Below are 22,431 nucleotides of genomic sequence, written 5' to 3'. Positions count from 1 at the left end.
AACAGCTAAAGATAGAAACAGCCCACGTGTCCATCATCTGATGGATGGATAAACAAAATGTGGTACAGCCGTACAAAGGAATATTATTCAACCATAAAAGGAAGGAAGTACTGATATATGCAACAACATGGATGAACTCTGAAAACATTACAGTAAGTGAAAGAAGCCAGATACAAAATATTACATATTGTATGATTCCCTTCATATGAAATGTCCACAACAGGTCAACTCAGAGACAGAAAGTGTATTAGTGGTTGCCAGAGGCTGGGGGAAGGAGGGATTAGGGAATGACTGCTAATGGGTACAGGGTTTCTATTTGGGGTGAAGAAAATGTTCTGGAACTAGACAGCGCTAAGGGTTGCACAACTTTATGGATATATTAAAACATTGAATTGTATACTTTAAAAGGACAACAAATACATGGTATGTGAATTACATCCAAATAAAGCTGTTAAAAAAAAAAGAACTTATTGGCTAAACTTCATCCATCCATAATTCCTCTGTTTACAGTTTAAAGAACATTGCAGTGCATATAAAAAGTCAAGCCAGGAAAGAAGAGACTTGGTGCCAGTGAGAGTTCCAGAAAAATGCCCAGGTCCCCTCCTCTCAGAATATAGAGCCCCAGGGTCAAAGCTCCTAATCCAAACAGGCCATGTTCCACTCCTGCTACAGGAGTCATGAACCTTAACACCTCGCATCCTGATTCTCAGGAGTCTGCTGGTTTGATAAAGAGAAGTTAGAAAAATGTAGACAGACCACTGGGTGTGAAATAGGATAAGCCCTTATCTCCCATCATCTCATCAGGACGGTAAAGCACTCATTATTCTATTGATAACATCACTGTTGTTACATTAATAGCCTTAATGTTAATGATAATGTTAATAATTTACCGAATGCCCACCACTGTGACAGTGCCCTTCACTGGATTATGAGGGCAGAACCAAATCTATCTTTACGTCCCTAGCACGTGGGACAGAGCCTAGCACATGGGAGGAGCTCAGTACCTAGTTACTAAGTGAGTGAATGAATGCCAGGCCCCTTGCTAGGTACTTTAATCACCTTCTCCACCCTGCATCTTCCATAGGACTCAATACACAGCAGCATTTGATGAACTTGGTGATGGGCTCACTGATCTCCCAGGCAACTAAGAGGAACAAGAAGTTACACAGAACAGCCCATTTTGGACCAGTGTCGCTCAGCCAGCCTGGTTCCATGCTGCTAACAACTTAGCCATAAGAGAAAGCAAACAAAAGCTCCCTAAACTCTACCAGCAAGGAGTCAGATAAGGTCGAAGTGGCCGGCTACAAGAGCCATCCACCCCGGGAAGATGACAAGGCCTAGGGAATGTCTCCCCTGGAAATCTACTCCATCAGGAATCTGGTAGCCCACGAAACAACTGCTCTCCAAGCGTGGGCACCTGAAGAGGGGCCTGCAGGGGCCATCAGGTACAGATCTAAGTGTCTGAAGATTCATACTGATTATGAAATGATGTACATAGTATACATAAATAACCCGTCCAGGGTGAAAAATAAAACACTCCTGTCAGCATCTGGGGGGGAAATTACTTTGGCACCATGTGTCCCGGGCGTGTTAGGCATACACATTCATGTGTTGGGCGTGTGCAGTTAAGTCCAGCACAAAGAATTCCAGGAGGAGGAGCTCACAGCCTTAGGCTGGTTTTTCTACCAAGGAACCCCACATAATCATTTAACATGCACTGATGGCATTTCTCACATGTAAAATGAGGATATAACCATCTTTGCCTCCCCTGACTGGGTAGTGGTTGCTAATCAAATCAACAGATAAATGAGAACATGCCCATCAAACTGAGAACAGGCTTCATTTTTCCATCATCTGCCTTTCAACATGATTTTGCTTCCTGCTGTACTATTCAATTCACCCTTAACCTGTGAGCATTTTTTCCCCTAAGCCAGAATGAACAGCCTGGGTGGTAGCAAGACTGGTTTTCAGTCGGGAGGAGAAGGTCAAGCAAAGATACGAAGATTCCCTTTGATGAGGGAAGTAAGGGGCCAGACAGGGAACAGGGCTCCTGCTAGACTCGTTCGGCCTGCAGTCAGTGATCCTCTCTGCTCCACTCCTGGAGTTAAACAAGCTACCTGACTTCGAGCCCTGCCAGCTGGCCACCCCACCCAACCCTACATGTTCTAATTGGTCCTGGACCCTTACACAACAGCAAGAGCAGGAACAATACCCCAGAGCCACTCCTCCCCAACTTCTGCCTTCCTTACTCCCTGAGCTGGCTAGACCATCATCTCTTAGACTGCAGGCAGCAACACCCAAATTCCACTGCTGGCTTTGCCACTTTGTGGCCCTGGAAAAGTTACTTAATGACTGAAGCCTCAGAGAAACAAGATACTGAGTCTACAACCCCTAGAGCTACTGAGAGGACTGCCTGCTTGAGGCTCACAATTTGCTCATTCAGGGACTAAATCAGCAATGTAGTAAGATCTGAACTGATGCTACCTAAAAATGAAAGCTCTCACTGCTTGCTTTGGATAACTCCTTTCCCCTCCCTCTAATCAAAACAACACATTACTATTAATACTGACTTTAGAGCTGCCTCTTAGTCAAGGGACTGTCTAATATCATACCGATCCTGAAGATACCAAACAGTACATCTTTCTCTCTGTCTGACCCACCAAGCTTTTCAATTTCCACAGTTCCAAGGAGAGTTTCTAAAATGAAATATAACTACTCAATGATTTCCACTGTTCCAATTTAGAGTTGAGAGCAGTTTACAGTAGTGAACAGTCAACCTCTGGCCCAAGCGGGCAAGGGGGATGATGACATTCTCCCTTAAGAAACTGTCCTCAGCCCTCGGAGATCATTCCAGGAAGAATGAACACATGGACTTTGTTCTGAGGATGCCTGGGAAGGGAAAAGCAAGAGATGGGGAAGGAACTTAAGTAAAATGCCTTGGAAGGAGGGAAGTTCAACAGAGCACAGTCAGAGGCTCTTTAAAAAACACACACAAAAAAATCTCTGAAGACAGCAGAAAAGATTCCAAAGGAAAGAAGCTCAGCATTGAGGTCCTTTCAGTTCTGACCTCTGTAGATGAAGAGGATCTAATTTGCACCGATCATGCAGTTCTCTAAATTTTTATAAAGGTGTTCCTTGTAGCTGAGGGCACAAATCAACTTCTTCCCCAAAGTAATGGGTGCTCCCAAATCACAACCTAACGCTCATAATAAATCCCACTCCTGAGCCAACAAAGATTATCTTCTACCCTTCCATTGAGATTCTAAAACAAACATAAATCGACAAGTTATTCCCAAAGCTAAGCTGCTATTAATTACTTTTATGTGATGGTCTCTGGTTTATTTTGCTTTCATTCCATTTTTGCCTGAGTTCAGAGGAAGAGACAGAACCCAAAGAAACCAAGCCAGATTCTCAATCTTTTCAGAACTGGGACCACTATCCTAGAGGAAACTAGAACTTGATTATTTCATTTAATCTGGACCAAAAAAATGTTGCCTGCCATTTCAGTAAACAGAGAATGTTGCCTACCTTTCTGGCTGCCCCCATCAAGCCATCAGCCACTGCAGCCTCCCCACCCTCCACAGCCCGCTCTGGGGGAATTCAGGATGGAGAAAAACAGGATACTGGCCCTAGAGAGTTAAGATGCATATCAAAGGAATAATTTCAATGAGCCCAGACTCTTGCATCTTCCCACACATATAAAAGCATTAAAATCATTAACTTGAGATGTCTGTTTTTCAAGATTAGTGATAATCTTTAGATGTTTTGCTGGAGAAAAAAAAAAAAGATACATCCCCCACTCCACCCCCGCAAAAACTCCTCTGTATCCTGGCTCCTCCTTCACCCCTTCAAAAGGTTCCTCAGAGCTCCAGTTCTCAGTAAGGTCGCTGAATAAAGCATAATTCTCAACTTTCAGGCAGTGCGGTTTTTTCTCAGTGGACAAATCCACAGACATGTATCAAGCTTCATCCAGTGTCTGGCACTGACCTGATGATGTCAGACCAGCACAGGTACAGAATTTAGGGAACATGTTCCCTCTTCTGTGGGAAGGAAAGCAGAAGAGGGAAGTGAGAGAACTTCTCCTCGAAAAATCCAGAGCGACTTTCATCACATTAAACAGAACTCCAGGCAATGATTTAAGTCCATGGCCTAATTTTCAGACAGGACTTGACTTAAACAATGTCAAACGGATCAGTAGCCAGTCTATTTTTAAAGTCCAAAACCAAAGGAGGATCCATTCCAATAGCAAATCCCTATTGCCTGGAAAGTTCTAGTAAAACCCAGCAAAGTTCAGAAAATTTCCTTTCATTCTATCCTGAAAGGAGTGTATAGCTTTGTGTTTATCCATGTATGTATCAATAGAGTTTCATGTAAAAACGCAATTGTTTCTCAATCAAATGTTTTCTTAAGACCACTGAAGTCACAAGGCTGGCTTCACAAACACATTGAGTACATTTGGTAAGGGCAAAGGTCACTTTCTTCCACTCCAGTGTCCCCAGAGTGTTTCATTACTTGAGAGATCGGGAATCCTCCTCCCATGTCTTCTAACTACCAGTGGTGCTTCTGACGCAGGGCCTCTCAGCACTGCTTGCAGCAACCCTCCTCCTCCAGCAGGAAAGAGAATGTTCCTATACAGAGATGATCCACAAAACAAATTCTTTAAAAAGGATCATTTTTAGCTCCACGGTCAGTTTCTTTGACTTCACCCAACTCACTCAGTTCAGCTCTCCATTTATATCTGAATCAAAAACTTTCCAAAGCAATGCTGAATTCTGAAGACAGACTGGAAAGACTGAGTCATCCTCAAGACCACATCATCCTCGTGGGACCCTTCCAAGCAGCTTCCACCTGGAAGATGCAAGCCCCTCCTTTTAAAAAGTGGCATGGCAGACCCGTATCTGGCCAGCTATAAAAACAGATATAAGCTCGGGTAAAGGCCCTGGGATGCAGGAGTAACAATCACAGGCTAGACAGGAAAGCTAGGTTCAGGTCCACCTCTCCCTGGATCATACCCTGGACAACTTACTCAATCCTTCTCTTGCTCACAGCCTCCATTCCCCACCCACCAGCTCTGTTAACATCTTCCCATTTTCCTGGCTCTGGACTTCCCACTAGAATGTACTCCCTGCTGGCAAGAGTCTGGGCTGTGTTGTCCACCACTGCAGCCCTAGCACAGGGCATGACATAGTAGAAAATCTATACATATTTGCTTAAAAATAAAAAGGAATGAACATAGCACTGAATGTCTAGATGCTATACTCCCTGGGGAAGGGAACAGTGTAGTATGACCATTAAGGGTTCAACCAACCTGCCTCTCCCACTTACTGACTTTAGAATAACCTTAAAGAGGTTATTTAACTTCTTGGGGCCTTCGTTTTCTTACCCACAAAATGAGGATAACAATACAGTCAACTTCACAAGGTCACTGCGAGGATTAAGTGAGATAATGCACTCTGAGCACTCAGCACAGTGGAGGCTCGCAGCAAATGCTAGACAAGTGCGACCCACGTTACTACAGTTGCCCTGGTTTGCCTCGAGGCCACACTCGGCACCACCACCACCACAGAATTTCATTCCATTATGCCCAGTAAAAACCCTCTTGAGAGATGAGGTTTCCAATAGATGCCTCATTAGAGAATTAGGGATAATGGGACAAGGAAGATATTTATTCAACACTTACCACTACTCCCCCTCAAAAGGATGTATATTTTTAATTTTTTTTAAATGCTGTTATAAGATTACATAATATATATATTATGCACAAGAAAGTATTCAGTCTTCAAAAAAATGATGTGACATAATTCCAAAAATTATTACTTCATCAGAGACTCACTAAAGTGCTCATCTCACAGTTTATGTCACAGAACTTAACTGATGACACAGCTTTATAAGGAGGTCTTTGGTGTCTGAGGTAGAGGCTGAAAGGGGCCTGGTTTCTAGTGGAGCCCTGATGAAGTAACAATACGGCATATATTACAAATTTTTTTAATGGAGGTATGGGGGTTTGAACCCACAACCTCGTGCATACTAAGCATGCACTCTACCACTGAGCTATATCCACCCCCCTATTATAACTATTTAAAGCCAATGACAATAGTAACCCTCCTCTGAATTTCCATAATATCCTCTCTACACTGCTCTGACATCATCCACCTTATTTCTATGTATTTATCTTCAATTACTACTAGGCTGCCCTCTCCCCAAACGCAAGTTCAGTGTCTAGCGCCAGTTTCTACCCCCCTCAGCTGTCAGCACATAGTAGGCACTCACTAAATGTTTGATGAATGGTTAAACTGATTAGCACATGTCAAATGAGACACGTGCTGAACACTGTTCTTGATGTGGATGAACAGAAGAGAAAAAACAGCATGGGTGACCCTCAAAAACATGACAGTGAGTGAAAGAAAACAGACACAGAACAGTACTTCATTATCCTATTTATATGAAACTCTAAGAAAGTCAAATCTATAGTTACAGAAAACAGATCAGTGATTACTGCAGACTGACTCCCTAGGGGCCCAAGGGAACCTTTCTGGGGGATGGAAATGTTCTAGTTCCTCACTGCTGTGGAAGTGGTCACAGGTGTATATACATTGGTTGAAACTCACAGAACTTACAATGTATACATTATATTATGTGCAAATTATACCACAAGAGTTGATTTTTAAGTACACATGATGTCAAATGGTGCTAAGTGGAATGAAGAAAAGCCAGGAGAGCACTAGGACTGTAAGGTATGGGCAGAGGTTACTCTTTTAAATATGGTGGTCAAGGAGGGCAACTTTATAGTCAAAACCTCTTTAGGTCAATTCTTTTTTTTTTTTTTTAAGTAGCAAACTCAATTTTCTGTAGTAATGAAAGGAAGAGAAAAGTATGAACAATTCAAAGCAGTAGATAAGCCTAAAATCATTTGCATTTAATCCTAGAAAGAAATCTTTTTCCCCTGGCAGTAGTAGATTTAACTTAATTCATGAAGGGGGAGGGGGGAGAAGGAAAGAGGAAAAGAGGGAGAGAAAGAGAGGAAAGGAAGAGAGAGAGGGAAGGGGAGAGAGGAGGATTCAGGAAAGAAGAAAAGGAGAAGGAAGAATAGGGAGGGAGGGAAGGAAAGAGAAGAAAGAGAAAGAAAGGCAAAGCAGGCTATCTTTCTGCCTGTCTGTCTGTCAGATGATCCAGATCCAAATAACAGAGTAAACTGAGACATGGGGGAACAACAGCGCACCCTGTGACCTGCTGGCCACAAAGCTCACAGTCACCAGGACCAGAAAGGGTGTGCAGAAAGAACTGTGGGATCCTCAAACAGCCCCTACTCAGAGACAAACACAAAAGAGAACAGGGTTTTCCCAGGAACAAGGGTTTCTACCATCCCTCCCTTGTCTTGCTTAACCTCTGAATTTTCATTTTGAAACATGTTTCACAGAGATTGCTCAAACTAATAAAGCACATAATTGACGCTCAAGAAATGTTTATGACTGCTGCTGAATGATACATGTAAACTGAATTAAGCTCTTTTTAAAAGACAAGGTTACGAGAAATTAGGGAAAACAGATTATCCATGGAGATGACATATTCACCAAGCAGAAGAGACTGGGCTGAGAAGTAGAGGAATTTCTAGAATACTCTATGATTGCTGAATTGCTGAATTATGTTCTCTCTTAACTTGAACCTGGGGTGTCGGTAACTACATGCCAGAATAAGGCTTTGTCTGTTCAAGTATTCTAACATCTAGAGTCAAATTCCCTGAGAAAGACAGCAATAATCCAGCCACAAGTAGAAGGAAAGTAGGAAGGAGGAAAAAAAAAAAAAGCAGAAGCTACCAGAAAATAGAATCAACCTCCAGTGAAGTCAAGCCAGAAGCCAGGTGCTTGTGTAAGGCACACTTCTCTGCCCAAGAATGCCCGCCACCACCAAGCCAACCTCACAAACCGGTCGAAAAGGGCCTCTTAATTACTGGCCAAAAGCCATTGGAAAGAGGGGCAAAACAAACAAAACAGCCTCCAAGGAAACCTCCACCCTTTCCTGCCTCCAAAAGTCCCTCTGCGCCCCTTCCCATAGGTCTTTCCAATTATTCTTACCTGGAACTTTCTGTATCCTTGCTTTCTTTCCCTTCTTTGTGGTCTCGCCCATTAGCTTTCTTCTGGTTGCCCATCACCAATCAGATGTGCTCACTACAATGAGCAGTTCTAACCTCAGACAGAAATGATCTCATGGGAGCTCCTCCCAAAGCAGGCAGGACTCCCCAGAAAAGTCCAGCCAGCCATCAGAAGGCTTCCAAGCAACAGATACAATCTCCAGGATAAACTCAAGGGCGGTACAGCCAGGAGATGCAGCCACAGGGAAAATACACACTGTCAACTTAATAAGAAATCTGCCTGTTACATTAACCCTGGTTCAAAAAGCCAAATATTTGCCCAATTCCAGAAAAAAAAATCAATCACTTCAAGGAATGCACAGACCAGAAAAAAGTAGAATCACACAAATTAGAGGTAACTTGAAATAGTTAAAGATAGGTTCCCTGAAAAGCTGACTCACAGTAGTTTTAATGACTTGTATGGGTCAAATTTTAAACAGCGCTGTGCTAAACAAAATAGCCTCCCAGGTTAAGTGCCAGGAGCCTGTTGTAACCGAATGAGCCCAAGGCTGAGAAAGCTCAGAAGATGCTGAGCAAAACTGGAGGCACATAATAGGGGCTCTTTCATCCTCTGTTTGTCTGAGTCACCCTCAACCCTGGTTTCCCAGTAACACCACACAATGCCCTCCCCCTACTACCATTACTAAACAAAAGGGCTTTTACTTGGGTTCCTATGAGTAAAAGGCAGTGGAGCAGGAGGGCGCCTCTGCTGCTCATCCAATTATAACTTATTATTTTGACAGACAGCTCCTAAGCAGATCTGTGGGGAATGTTTTTCCTGCATTTTTTTTTTTTTGATGGGGGTAGGTAATTAGGTTTATTTATTTAGTTTTACAGGAGGCACTGGGGATTGAACCCAGGACCTCATGCATGCTAAGCATGTGCTCTATCACTTGAGCTATACCCTCCCTCTCCTGCATTTCTTAATATAGCACCTGACAACCAATAGCGAACACATTCAGATTCTGACCAGAAATTGCCAAAGGGCTAACCAGCCACAGCACCAGAATTAGTCCTTACATTATAATAGTTCAACCATTCGAAGAAAAAAATGGGGAAGTTCCACAATTTAGAAGACTATGCTCCCCAGGCTCCTGACCTACGGAGCAAAGTTAAGACCTGAGGGTGTTCTGCCAGCCTGTCTGAAAGAGAGGTCCTGGAAAGAGCAAGCCCCAGAAAGGTACCCTAGACCAGGAAGCAGAGGACAGGGCCCAGGGGTCAGCAGCAGATGAGGCTCAGACAGAAGGAGCACAGGAATGGGGCAGACCAGCACAGCCAGTCTGTGGTCAAGGATTCCCAACAGTACAAAAACATCCTCTGCTATTTTCCATTCCTGAATCCCACTAGAATAATGTCTCTTTTAGCCAATTAAAAAAAAAAAAAAAAAAAGCCAAGTCACAGTATTTTGAGCCACACTATTCTGGGACTGTAAACAAGGGAAGCAGCCAAACAACGTGATGGGTCTTCTTAAAGCAACGGTCTCAGTGAGATGAGGTCCACCACTGACAACAGAAGGAAGGACAGTGAAGACTCACCTTGGCCTTCCATTTCAGACAGGGCCCAAGGCTATCTATTTCTGACTTCAGGAGGGCCTGCCCCAGGGGACACTTTCTTAGCTTCTCATTGACCCCACTGCTGGGCTACTGGGCTTCCCCATCCCCCTGCATGTTCAGCAGGAGGGGATTTAACTTTAGGAGTCTTTTGGAATGAAAAGCTCCCTGGTTCTCCTGTTGTCAGGGGTCAGTCAGCACGAAGATGAAACAGGTGCAACTGCTGGTCAGGGTGCTGCTCTGGTCCCCTGGAAAGAGGGCAGCTATAGGACGTTCGTAGAAAAGAAACAAAGTGGAGAATGGGGTGGTTGTGAAAAAAAGAGCAACTTGCATGGGGTTTAAATATGTATATATTTATAAAGTGACATATATAAATTACATGCATATAATTTTATTTCATATAAACATGTTTTTCACCTTTTTTCTCTTTGACTAGAAATGTTCTGATAAGACAAGATGTCAGGATCCCTCACAAGACCCAACAGATTGGAAAACACTATCCCCTACGTCCACTGAGAACTCTAATTGTTAGAACTTTATTCCTCTAACCTTTGAGTTATTTGCTAAGGGTGTGGTCTTCAACTTCAAGAGATTATAGATGACTTGTCAGTGTGGATCATTTACCTACTGCGGGCTCTAAATAATGGATCCCTAAGTCCTTTGGTTTTCCAAGTACTGTTGCACTGAGGTCTAGAAAAATCAATGAATACAATGCAGAAAGTCTAACCATTTCACCACAGAGGTTGCAAAATACGCCAAATAAGAATATTGATTTCAGTTAAATTACTTCTGAGGAATGAACAGAACACAAAGAGGGAGGAAAAACTGGTGTATTGGTTGTTTTCCGCTTCACAGGAACCCAGATCACCTATCAGACCAAACCTTCACCTGTTAGATCAGTTCTCAATCTCAGCACTATTGACATTTTGTACCAGGTAGTTCTTTGTGTGGGGGCTGCTCTATGCACTTTCAGACATTTAGCAGCACCCTGGCCTCTACTCACTAGCACACAATCCCCCATCCCCTAGCTGTCACAACCGGAGATGTCGCCTAACCTTGCCAAATGCCCCCTAGGGGAGCAAACTCACTCCCAGAGAGAACTACTGTGTTAGATAGGATCAAAGGAGATTCATCTCTTTATTGTGTGAATTCAGTTCTTAAAGAATTTGTTTTGGGGGAGGGTATGTCTCAAGTGATAGAGCACATGCTTAGCATGCATGAGGCCCTGGGTTCAATCCCCAGTACCTCCTTATAAATAAATAAATAAATAAATAAATAAATAAATAAATAAATAAATAAATAAATAAATAAATAAACAAACAAACAAACAAACAAACCTAATTACCTCCCTCCCCCATTTAAAAATTTGTTTTAGCAATTTAAGTCAATAAAACCTGGAGTATTAAGCAGGTGTTCTTTGCACAAACCAAACACCTAGGAGTCACCACTGAGTTCTCATTCCCTCACCCTTCCACCCTATCAGCACTCCTGCTTGACATCCAAACTTTGTCCCAGATTCATCAATGTCTTTCCATCTCATCGTGTCCACAATCACACCAAATCGAAGCCACGTCTCCCCTCAGCGTCTGTAGCAGCCTCTCAAGTGGTTTCCTTGCTTTCCCTCTCGCCCTCCTATAATCAATAAGATCTAGTCTTCACACCAAAAGTCAAGAGCCATCTCTTAAAAAGTTCTACCCGCTCATGTGAACTTCTAGCATACAGCAGTTTGGGGCTTTCCATTACACTTAAAATCCACACATTCCCGTGGCCTACAAGGCCCCACCTGAACTGACACCCGCTGACCTCTGCACCTCTATCCTTACCACTCTCCGCCAGCTCACTCCGGCCAACTGGCATCCTTCCTGTACTCATATATGCCAACCCACCGGCTCTGGATCCCATTTTTGTCTGGAGGTCTATTTTCCCAGGTAGTAGTAGCCATTAGGTCTCAGCTTAAAAGTCATCTCTACAATAAAAACTTCCCTGACCACCTGGCAAAAGTGGCTTCCCAGGCACTCTTCCTTAATAATACATCTGAACCATCTTTTCGTGTGTTTTACACGTGTGAACTCTTCTTTCCTCACTCGAATGGTAGGCTCTATGACAGCAGGGACCAACTCTTACTATCCATGTGTCCCTGGAACCTAGAAAGTGCCTGGCAACATAACATATACTCAATAAATGTGATGACTGAATGAATGTCTTTGCCTACAAGGGCCAAATGTATCCATTTAAGAGCCACAAATGAGTTCCTGCTTCTGAGAGCAAAAATCAGTTTCTCCTTAAATGTACCACTCTAGCATACACTCAAATGGCAACAGGGTAACGATAAAATTTTCATCTCTAACAGGGAGTTTTTTTGTCCTTTCAGGTTTTCCAAAAGAAACTGAGTAATACTCAAATTGTAAATGATAAATTTTAGAAGATTCTTGGCCATAGCATTTGAGGGAACCACATATAACAGTAACAGCCTACAAGCAGCTAAAATAATCCCTATGTACTAAACTGAAAACAATCAAAACCCACAAATGACTAGAAACATGAAAGAAAAACAAAGCTGGGTCCTAAACCATGGACTCTTCGCTGCTATGAGGAAAGGGCTCTTCAGTGATAACCATCTGGCATTTATGCAGGGCTGTTTCATTGGATCCTCCCAGCAGCGATGAGGAACTGCTAAGCTGGTGCTATTGACCATAAAGTTTGATGAGGAAGTTTAAATGACTTGGTGAGATAGCAGGAGTGTCACAGAGCAAGGATCTTAGATCTCAAATCCTCTGCCACTTCTTGTAACTTGTTCTTGGCAAGTCACTTTGTCTCTCTGTGCTTCAGCGTCCTCCTCATCTATAAAATACAATGCTACGGATAAAATGCTTGTATCCCCCAAAATGCCTATGTTGAGATCGAGCCCTCAATGTGATGGTATCAGGAGGTAAGGACTTTGAGAGGTGATGAGGACACAGGGGTAGAGCTCTCATGAGTAGGATTAGTGTCCTTATAAAAGAGACCCAGAGGCTTCTCTCTGCAATGTGAGGATAGGCTGAGAAGACAGCCGTCATGAAACAGGCCCTCATCAGCCACTGAATCTGTCGTCACCATGATTTTCAACTTCCCAGCCTCTAGAACTGTGAGAAATAAACTTCTGTTGTCTATAAGCCACCCCATCTATGTTATGCTGCCCAGATGACTAAGACATACAACGTCCTTCATGGGGTGTGGTAGGCTGAAATTGCCCACTCCTCACATTCTAATGAACAGAAACTGAGAATATGTCACTTCATGGGGCAAAAAGGCTTTGTAGATGTGAATGAATTAACGACTTTGAGGTGGGGGGATTATGCTGGATTATCCAAGTGGGTCCAATGTGACCACAAGGATCCTCGTAAGAGGCAGGCAGAAGGGCCAGAGACACAGAGGCAATGTGACAACAGAAGAAGAAGACAGAGAAGGACTGGAAGATATTACACTGCTGGCTTTGAAACTGGATGATGCGGCCCCAGAGTACGCCAAAGGCCTCTTGAAGCTAGAAAAGAAAAGGACAAATTCTCCCCTAGAACCTCTAAAAGGAACACAGCCCTATCAACCCATTTTAGGACTTCTGACCTCCAACCTATAAGAGAATAAATTTGCGTTGTCCTAAGCCATTAAATTTGTGCTAATCTGTTACAGCAACAGTAAGAAACTAATACACAAAGTTATCAGGATTAAATGAGCTCAAATGCTAAGAAGAGTGCCAAGCACCACAGTAAGAGCTCTTTAAATTTTAACTACGATGAGCCAAGACCAGAACCCAGGGGAGACTCAGAAGTACTGCAGAAGCTAAGAAAATAAGGTTCAGAAATTTGGTAATATCGATCTAAATTTAAAATGTACATAGCATTTGACAAAATGACTCCATTTCTAAATAGATTTATAGACTATTCAATACATTCCTGGTTGTAATAACTCAAATATCCATTAATAGGCTAAAATTATAGAAAAACCATTCAACAGAGTACTACAGAGTACTAGGCAGCCTTTAAATAATGAGGTAGACCTCAATGTGCTGGTAAATTCTACAAGATGTATTCTGTAGCCAAGGACAGAACAGGAAGCATATTAGGTTCCTTTTTGTTGAAAAATAAAAAGGATGTGTATATATTCATAAATATATGTGAAAAAAATTCTAGAAGGGCATGCAATTAACTGTTTTTGGTTTTTTGCAATTAACGGTTAATGGTGATTGTTCTAACAAAGGAGACTAACGGAATGGAGGAGGGAAACTTGTCACTCTAAGGCAATTTTTATGATTTTAGTTTGTTTGTTTGTTTTAACTAAGTATTGGTGTGATACTCATTTTTACAAAACTGAAGTTGAGATGTGACATCAACCAAACAACAAGTATTTTTCGCTCTGGCAACATGCCTACCATCATACAAGATACAGGGCAGAAGACACGGTCCTGCTCTCCAGGAGTTTACAAAATAGCTTAATTTATCATCAAGATTTCTATCAGACAATCACCGAATTGTTTTGGATATTCACATAGGAAAAGTGAACCTGATATTTTCTCAAAGTATTTTTCCACTTATGACCATGAGAACAAATCACCAGATAAAATTCTATGTATAATCCATTAGTCCCAACCAGTGCTGCTTGCGATTATTAACTGTTATTTCCCACGAAATGGTCTATATTAATGAAGGCAGAAGTCTCTACAAACGACCCAATTGTATACATATTATGTACTACAAGAAAAAAGATGGATGAATATCATCTCTGGGTAGTGGGATCTGTCTTCTTTAATACACTTCCTTATATTTTCCTAATATTCTGCTAAGGAATATGAATCAGTGTTTACAAAAAGAAAACAAGACACACCCTCCTTCCCTCAAAAAATACTTCCTGGTGCTGACACAATACCCATGAGGGTTACTGGTCCATCCCAAATCTGCCTCTCACTTTACTAAGGTGACAACAATCCGAAGTATGACTTTCCAAAGGCTGGCGTTAAAGAGAACTGCTGGCAAAACCAACAAGAATCATCCAAATCCAAGTGTTCCATTTAAAAAATATTTAGTCCACCCTGTCACCAATTAGAGCATAATCCATAATGAAGACATTATTGCTAACAAGGGAGGCAGCATGGGATCTGGGTCACTCTTCCATAACTATTAGTTCCTCTCAGCCAAGAAAGAGAAGTCTGTGTCAGCCAAGTATTCAGCTGACAGTGGAGGTACATAGGAATCATGACGCAATTCATTTCCATCATCTTATCTAAGGAGAAAATAGACAGATGAAAAATATTTAGTGGGAAATTAGAGTTCTCAAATGGTAACTTAGAGAGGTACTCCTCCAATCTGGAGACTTGAGGAGTCATCACAGCTCAAAGTACTGAGTCAGTGTGCCGCAAATCCTCCCCGATACTGACAAATGCAACTAACTGGTGCTGGAGTCTACCCCCCAGGCCCTGTGATAAGGGCCTTTCCATTTCCATTCCTAACCTCTGAATCTTCTCAACTACACAATGAAAAAGTGAAACTGAGGCAGGGAGTTTAACCTGCCCTTGGTTATACAGCCTGTAAGTGAAGTGAACTCACACAGTTTTCACTTGAAAGTAGACATTAATGACATTACCTTCACTGGAAAGTATGAACATTATACCAGCCCTTCCCCAATCACCCCTACCTGCCACACACTTCCATCTCCCCAACCTACTTCTATCACAATCTACCCTCTCCCCAACTCAGAATCAGATCAAATATTCTCTTGTCCTTCTGTAATCCCAGATGCCCTTACTGGCTTCTACTGATCAGAAGCCAGTACATGGAAATGAGAGGCCAACTGGAGAGGGTCCTATGCTTATGGAAAGCCACTTTTCTAAGACCTGCCTCTCTAAATGGAGCTAGCAGGGTTCTAACTTACTGCCTAGCACTCCCATGGGACCCACTGTCAGTGTCTCTTTCCCTGCACACACACAGTCCCTCCTCATTCACATGTATCCACAACTTGCCAAAGTGCTCTCATTCAGAAAACTGTCCCAAATCAGTTCTTCCTAATAATGATCCTAATAATAATAATAGCTACCACATACTGAGCACTTATTATGTAACAGGCTTTATAAACAGTCATTTTATCCTCACTACAACCCAATGAAGGAGGCATTGTCCCCAGTTTACAGATGAGAAAACTAAGGCTCAGAGAGGTAAAGTAATTCAGCCCAAGGTCATGCAGCTGGCAAGTAACTAAATCTGACTCCATGCAACTTAAGCTTTGAGGGGTCTTGCCATTCGTTCAGTGATTACAATGTGAGCACCTCCTGGACTTTCCCTGAGAGCTACCTGCCAACAACAGATCTGCTCCTTTACCACAGGAACCCCGCCATAACCAAGAGCTTACCTGAATTTCTTCATTTTCATCTACTAGGAGGAAACTCACAACCTTCTCAGTCATCTTCTTCCTCTTGGCCTCCTCATCCATCCCCTCTTCCTCCAGGAACTCCTGGACGTCAGGGACGTGGTACACAGTAACGGGGTGTCTCCGTTTGTTACCCCCGGAATGAGTCCTCTTCTGGCACTCCAGGCACAAGTTGATTTTACAGGTCTGGCACCTCACGACTGCCCTCTGCTTCACACCTGGGGAATGCCCATTGGGGCCCTTGCAGGAGTCACAGTAAGGGACGTGGCCTGCTTTGAGCCGGATCCGCTCATGGTTCCTTAGGCGCTCCTGCCGATGGAGCTCCTCCTCACAGCGGACACACTGCAGGCTGCAGCACTCGTCACACTCGAACACGGCTTCCTCAGTCCCGCTGCAGGTGTAGCTCTCCTGGCACATCAGCCCCGGATTCAGGCCCTTCTCTGCTGGGGAAGTCTGGCCACTCATATTCAGACTGGTAAGGAAATCACCCACCATATAACGGTCCTGGGCCTTCCCCAGAAGTGAGGACAAAAGCTGGGAGCCTGAAGACTGCACAGAACTTCCACAGGGTACTGAACACTTTTTTTTTTTAATTATTTTTTAAACCTTCAGTGTCCTATTAGAATTCACACATTCATTAATGTTTAAATGTTTAATTTTCTGCCTCCCACGCTCCTGTATCAGCAGCAACGTTGATTTGGTTTGATAGTTTCATCCTCCATAAAGTGCAGGGAAACACGTGGTCAAAATTAGCTTGAAAGGGTCTTTTATGGCTATCTGAGAGAGAGGTGACGGGTGCACTTAGATGGACTCATGAATTGGGCCTCAGCCACAAGGTCTTGGTAATGAAAGACAGTGGTCAGGAGCTTTGCATTATAATCCAGCCTCAAGTCACTATTTCAGGGGATACCTAGAATAAAAGAAGGAAAAGGATTTCACTCATCTAAAAACAGCAGTGCACCTTAAAAAAAAAAAAAAAAAGAAAGAAAGATTGTGATTAAATATGAGGCCAAAACTCCTCAGAGAAATCTCATTCTTGACTGTAAAACTTACGCTGGCTCATTCTGATCCTAGAAATTTCTTCTCAAAATTGTGGTTATGGCTCCTCCTTTTAAAAACAACCACCACCTCTAGGCTCAAGGCATTTAAGAGACTTTGTCGATTTATTTCCCAGACAGAAATTCTCTGTTCATTCAGTTATTAAATTCAGAATCACAAGCACTAATAAGCAAATAGTTTTTGGAGGGACAAACCTCTGCACCCCGACCTGCACCCCATAACTGGGAGAGGTGAAGAAAAACACTTATAAAAAGCTAAAGAAGAGTAATAAATTTTAGCTCCATCAAAGTCCTGGGCAGATACAGTTACCCTTGTAACTGGATTGTTTCGATGCTAGAAAGATGCCTATTAAGGACTCTAAACCTGGAAACAAGAGTCACCATTCCATGTTTAAAAACAATTATTGTACTTCCTTTTGTCCTTTCCTCTAAGTGCAAAAAAAAGGGAGCAACAGGAGACAGAATTCCTCCACTAAGGCCCACAGCAAAGCCAGGCCTGCAGTGAGTTAAAGCAAATAATTTTTCTCTTTGTCATTCAAAATCCAACTTAAAAATAACTTCCAAAAAGAAAGAAAAAAGATAACTGGGGATTTTGTCACTTCTACAATTATATCTCTAATTCCCCTTAGCCTTGACACCCATTCTAACACTCCACAAGGAAATGTAAAGCCTTCCTTTCAGGTATTCACTCTTCCCCTACAGTAATCAATCCACCAATCTTATTTTTAGATAAACAAGGAAGGCTAAGGGAGTGACTAGGAGACCCTATTTACACCCTAACTACAGACGTGCCCAACCAGCTCCCACAACGGAAACGAAAATCAAAATTTGTCACAACTGAAAAAAATATGAAACCAACCTTCAAAAAGATACCTCACCGCCCACCTGACCAAACGAACCATCTGCCCACGCGGGCTCCCAACCCCGACGCCTCTCTCCAGCCGAGGATTCCTCACCCTTCCTTCCTCCCAGGCAACACCACCACAACCCGAGGGGCAGTAGCAGAGTCTAAGAACAAAGAAGGTCCCCCCAAATCCCCCCTACGCTGGCAGAGGCCAGAGCCGAATCCATTGTTTATACCACCCCACCCCCACCCCAGCCGCTCCTGACCCCCCCTTCCTCCCCGGGGCAGAGGGAGCTCCAGGGCTATCGCTGGCCCGGCGCAGGGCCGTGCCCTTCCCTCCCCGCCTGCGGCGGCCGGGGGACCCCACCATGGAGCAGCTCTGCTGCAGCGAGGCGGCGTCGGGGGACCGCAGGGCGCCGGTGGAGGCGGGGGCTGTCCCTCAGGGAACCGGCGGATCCATCCTCATCTCCATCTCCGCCCCCCACCTCCTTCGCTGCCTTCCGGGCTTCCTCTCCTCCTGTTGTCAGTTAGGATCAGCTGATTCGAGTGAACTTCTCCCAGCTCCGACTAACAGGAAGGCGTGAGCGGTGCAGCCCAGAGAGGGAGGAGCGGGAGGGGTGGAGCCTGACGCCAGCGAGGGCGGAGAGTGGCGCGCACAGCTTCCTGGGAATTGTAGTTCTCCGAAGGTGCGTTTTCCCCAACACTCTGGAAGTGAAGCCCCTGAGTAACTACAACTCCCAGTACTAAAGAGGTTGCGCTTGCGAGAAGGCGGCAGAAACAGGCTTTCGAGCATTTTGGGACTTGGAGTTTTTGCCCTGATTGTGTTTTCCGCAGGTTTCTGCGCGTTGTTTTGGGTAGTGGCCTGAGAAGGAGTGGCGCTGTATTAGAGAACTGTTGTAATATGTAGTAGAGGAGGGGCAAGTAACCCTTATTGCACATCATTCTTTTAGAAATGGATAAAAACAGGCAGTGTCCACTTAGCCAGTTTCACCTTCAACTAAGGAAAGACCAGAAAGCATTTAAAAGAGAATGTAAGTAGTCTTGTGAGAGTTTCGTTTTCCCTTCAAAGTATTCTCCAAGCCAACTATTAATTTTTTCTCCATTCATTCATTTATTTTTTCTGACCTTTCCTTACATACTTTAAGAACTTTAGAATTTTAAATCATCTTGGTACATTTATTCAGGTAAGCTTTCAGGCCACAATTCAGGCTAATGGTTAACACTTACCTGGCTTTTTGTAAATGGTCTTATATTTGTTCAGTGCTTTCACTCTTTGTTTGGTTTTGTTTTTTGGTTTTTTCTTTTTTCCGTTTGTTTCTTAGAACAACACTAAAAGAAAGCCTGATGTAATGTAAAGAGCACTGATCTGAGATGCTGAAGACTGGGTGCTTGTTCTAGAAAGCACTTGGGTAAATCACACAAACTCTCCATGAAATAAAAGGATTATATGGTTTAACCTCTGAGGTCCCTACCAATTCTAATATTCTGTAATTCTATCTTGATCATTGTTAACCCAGGAGAGAAAACGAAGGTTAAGTGACTTGCCAAGGTCATGCAGCAAGTTATTTACAAAGCCGGGACAAGAACCGATCCCCTGACTTAAAAAGAGATGATTTTTTACCTTATGATTCAAGGGACATAACTAGACCAATAAGAAAACCAAATCTACATAATAAGGAATAAGCTATGTATGAAGGTAATATTGCTGAAAATTATGTTTTCAAGACTGGGCAGATAGCCAACAGTGGGGCTAACAGCACAACATGGCTGAGAAATGCCACATCACAAACCAGAATATGAAGAGCTAAGCTACCTGTAGCACTTTAAAACTTCAAAGTTTTTAATAGAGAAGAGGAAAAGACTGATTTTAGAAAGGAAGTTAAGACGGGTCTTGGGCTAGGCTCTTGATAGTGGCTAGCATGTCATAAAAGTTTCCTGGAAGGTTTGGTTCCTAACCTACCACTATAACTTTTTGGAGCCTTAATAGTTTGCTTCATACCCCTAATCATAAAATAAGGATACTAATATATCCTGAGAACAAAATGACATTTAATCCTCATTAAAGCCAACGTGCCCATTTTAAGGTACATTTTTTAAGTTAAAATAAGAACCCCTAAAACTATAGAAAATGGTTGTCTCCAAGGAGTGTAACTACGATGAGGAAGAAGAAAGACTTCATTTAAACAACTTATATTCTTGAAATTTTTTACTATTTAAGTGCAATCTGTTAATAATAATTTTAAAAAACTAGTTTACTTTTATTTCTTTAGTAGATCATTGGAATTATCAGATTGTTTGCAAATGGTTTTACTCATTCTCATTTTTTCTGTGCTTAGTTATTTTTCACTATTGGCTACATTTTCCTTGGAAAATTATTTGTGGGAATTATGAAGGCCAGGATAAAAGTTCATTCCTCCAGAGAGGATTTAGTTTTGCTTCTGCCAGTAGAGACCTCTTTAAACTATCATTGTTTGGGATTTTCTTTTAAACCACGAGGAGATGTATATTTAGGCTACATATCCCACCCTGGAAGGGCTGGCTTATGAGTCCAGTACTCCCTGTGCAGCTCCCCACAATCTCCCTTTCTGAGACAACTTTCTTTACAGTCTAAGTCGGGGTGTGTTTACTTGCAATTCACCTCTACACTGAAACAAGAGCCCTCTAAGATCCCAGCTTTAGACTTCTCCCTTCCTTTTTTATTTTTCTTAATTTTTTGGTCAGTTTTTTGAGGGGGAGGTAATTAGATTTATTTATTTATTTGTTTATTTTTAATGGAGGTCCTGGGGATTGAACCCAGTACCTCATGCTTGCTAAGCATGTGCTCTACCACTGATCTACACCCTCCCCTCCCTAGACTTCTCCCTTCTACCAGGCCTTGGACTTAGTCTTCTGTTCCAATTGCCCCATATGCCTAGAAAAAAATGAGTTTAAGTTCTCAAGTGAGACACATACCCTGGGGTAAAAGTTACATCATTGCTCTACTTACTCTCTGGATCCTGCCTTCCCCTAGATTTTGGTGTAATAATTCCTCATCTTCTTGACTCTTCACTATTTTACCAACATTTTTCATTGTTTCCAATAGGATGGGCCAATTTTCCATACTATGAGTCATTACACACAAAAAAGGAACAGCCCAGCTAGCGGTTAGTTCAAGGAGGGAGCCAATATGATCAGGGCACATGGTGGACATCTGGGTATTTGTTGGCAGTATTCTACTCTTGACCTTGGTGGTGATTGCACCAACGTTCACTTGATACTTTAGCTTTAAACCATTTACAATGTCTTTTGTACTTTCCCTTGTATATTTCACCATAAAAAATACAATTTAAAAATTTAAATTAAAAAAAGAATAAAGTAAAAAGTGACATGAAAGTAGAATCTACAACATAAGCAAACCAAGCTCTTGGACTTAATAATTTTCTGAAGTCATTCAACACAGCATTTTAAAGTTCTTAACCACAACAGGACATACAAAACAAGTAGAAGGCAGGTTTCCAGTTTTGCCCCTTCAGCCTCTCCCTTAAAGGAAGTCCTCACTACGAACAGACACACACGCGTGCGCACACACACACACACCATTGGTCTTTAGCTATTAAAATACACACTCCCAAATTCACGTGGCTATATCCAGTTACCCAGTATGGATTAAGCTAAGTCTGTTTCCCAAATGGTGCTGAGGGATAGCACTCATTTCCTCCCTAAATGTGTCAGAGCCCACAGTGGTAGAGTCCATGCTTAGCATGCATGAGTTCCTGAGTTCAATTCCCAGCACGTCCATTAAAAAAAAAAAAAAAAAAACCTAATTACATCCCCCAGATAAAAAATAGGAGGAGTGGATTTGTCAGAGCCCAGATCCAACTAGCCTTGCAAACATAGAAATTTGATCGTATTCTAGATGGATCAATTTCTTAGGGGTAGACACCTACTAACTAACTAGGCTTACCAGCCTGGGGATACTAATCCAATAGTTTACAATTAGATATTACTGTTACCCAGACCAGAATGCTCAAAATTAACACAGCATGTTTGTTCCCATGATAATAGTCCTATAGGAGAAGCCTATTGAAAAGGTGCTTGAGGAGTATAGAATCAGAACAAGAGGAAAGCAGTCAAATCAACTGAGTATTTATGGTAAAAGGCTAACATGTATAGAAATGGTCTTTGCCAATGGAGCCAGAATAACTGAATTCCTCTAAAATTACCTTTCTGCTCTACATTACATGGCTATCCACTAAGACAGAGCCTGGAAATTTGCTCTGTATAATTTAAGAAGAAAGTTATTTTATTGGAGGCTATCAGGTATCTTATAATCTTGTTGAGATGTTTGGAAAATCTGGCTCAAAAACTAGTCAAGGGAGGCAATTAGCAAGAATCACAACCAAATTCTCACCATAGGCCGTCAGGGTGGGACAGCATCATTTGGTCTCCACTGAAGACTTTTCCACTCCACTCTCTATG

General features: G+C 42.5%; 1 protein-coding gene across 2 annotated transcripts in view; it reads right to left on the bottom strand.

Moving 5' to 3' along the window:
- Window positions 1-18,565, bottom strand: part of ZFYVE1 (zinc finger FYVE-type containing 1) — a 42,353-nt gene extending 23,788 nt beyond the window's left edge. The window contains exons 1-2 of one of the 2 annotated variants that reach the window (XM_074365299.1): window positions 18,341-18,565; window positions 16,054-16,981 (exon numbers count right to left, since the gene is read on the bottom strand). In XM_074365299.1, coding sequence (XP_074221400.1) covers window positions 16,054-16,566 — 513 coding nt within the window. In that variant the 5' untranslated portion in view covers window positions 16,567-16,981; window positions 18,341-18,565. The remainder of the gene's footprint in view (window positions 1-16,053; window positions 16,982-18,340) is intronic. The other variant, XM_074365298.1, reaches the window with a different exon arrangement.
- Between the last annotated feature and the right edge of the window lie 3,866 nt (window positions 18,566-22,431).

Source organism: Camelus bactrianus, chromosome 6 (assembly GCF_048773025.1).
Source record: "Camelus bactrianus isolate YW-2024 breed Bactrian camel chromosome 6, ASM4877302v1, whole genome shotgun sequence".
Classification (NCBI taxonomy): Eukaryota; Metazoa; Chordata; class Mammalia; order Artiodactyla; family Camelidae; genus Camelus; species Camelus bactrianus.
This window is presented reverse-complemented; position numbering and strand designations above follow the sequence as displayed.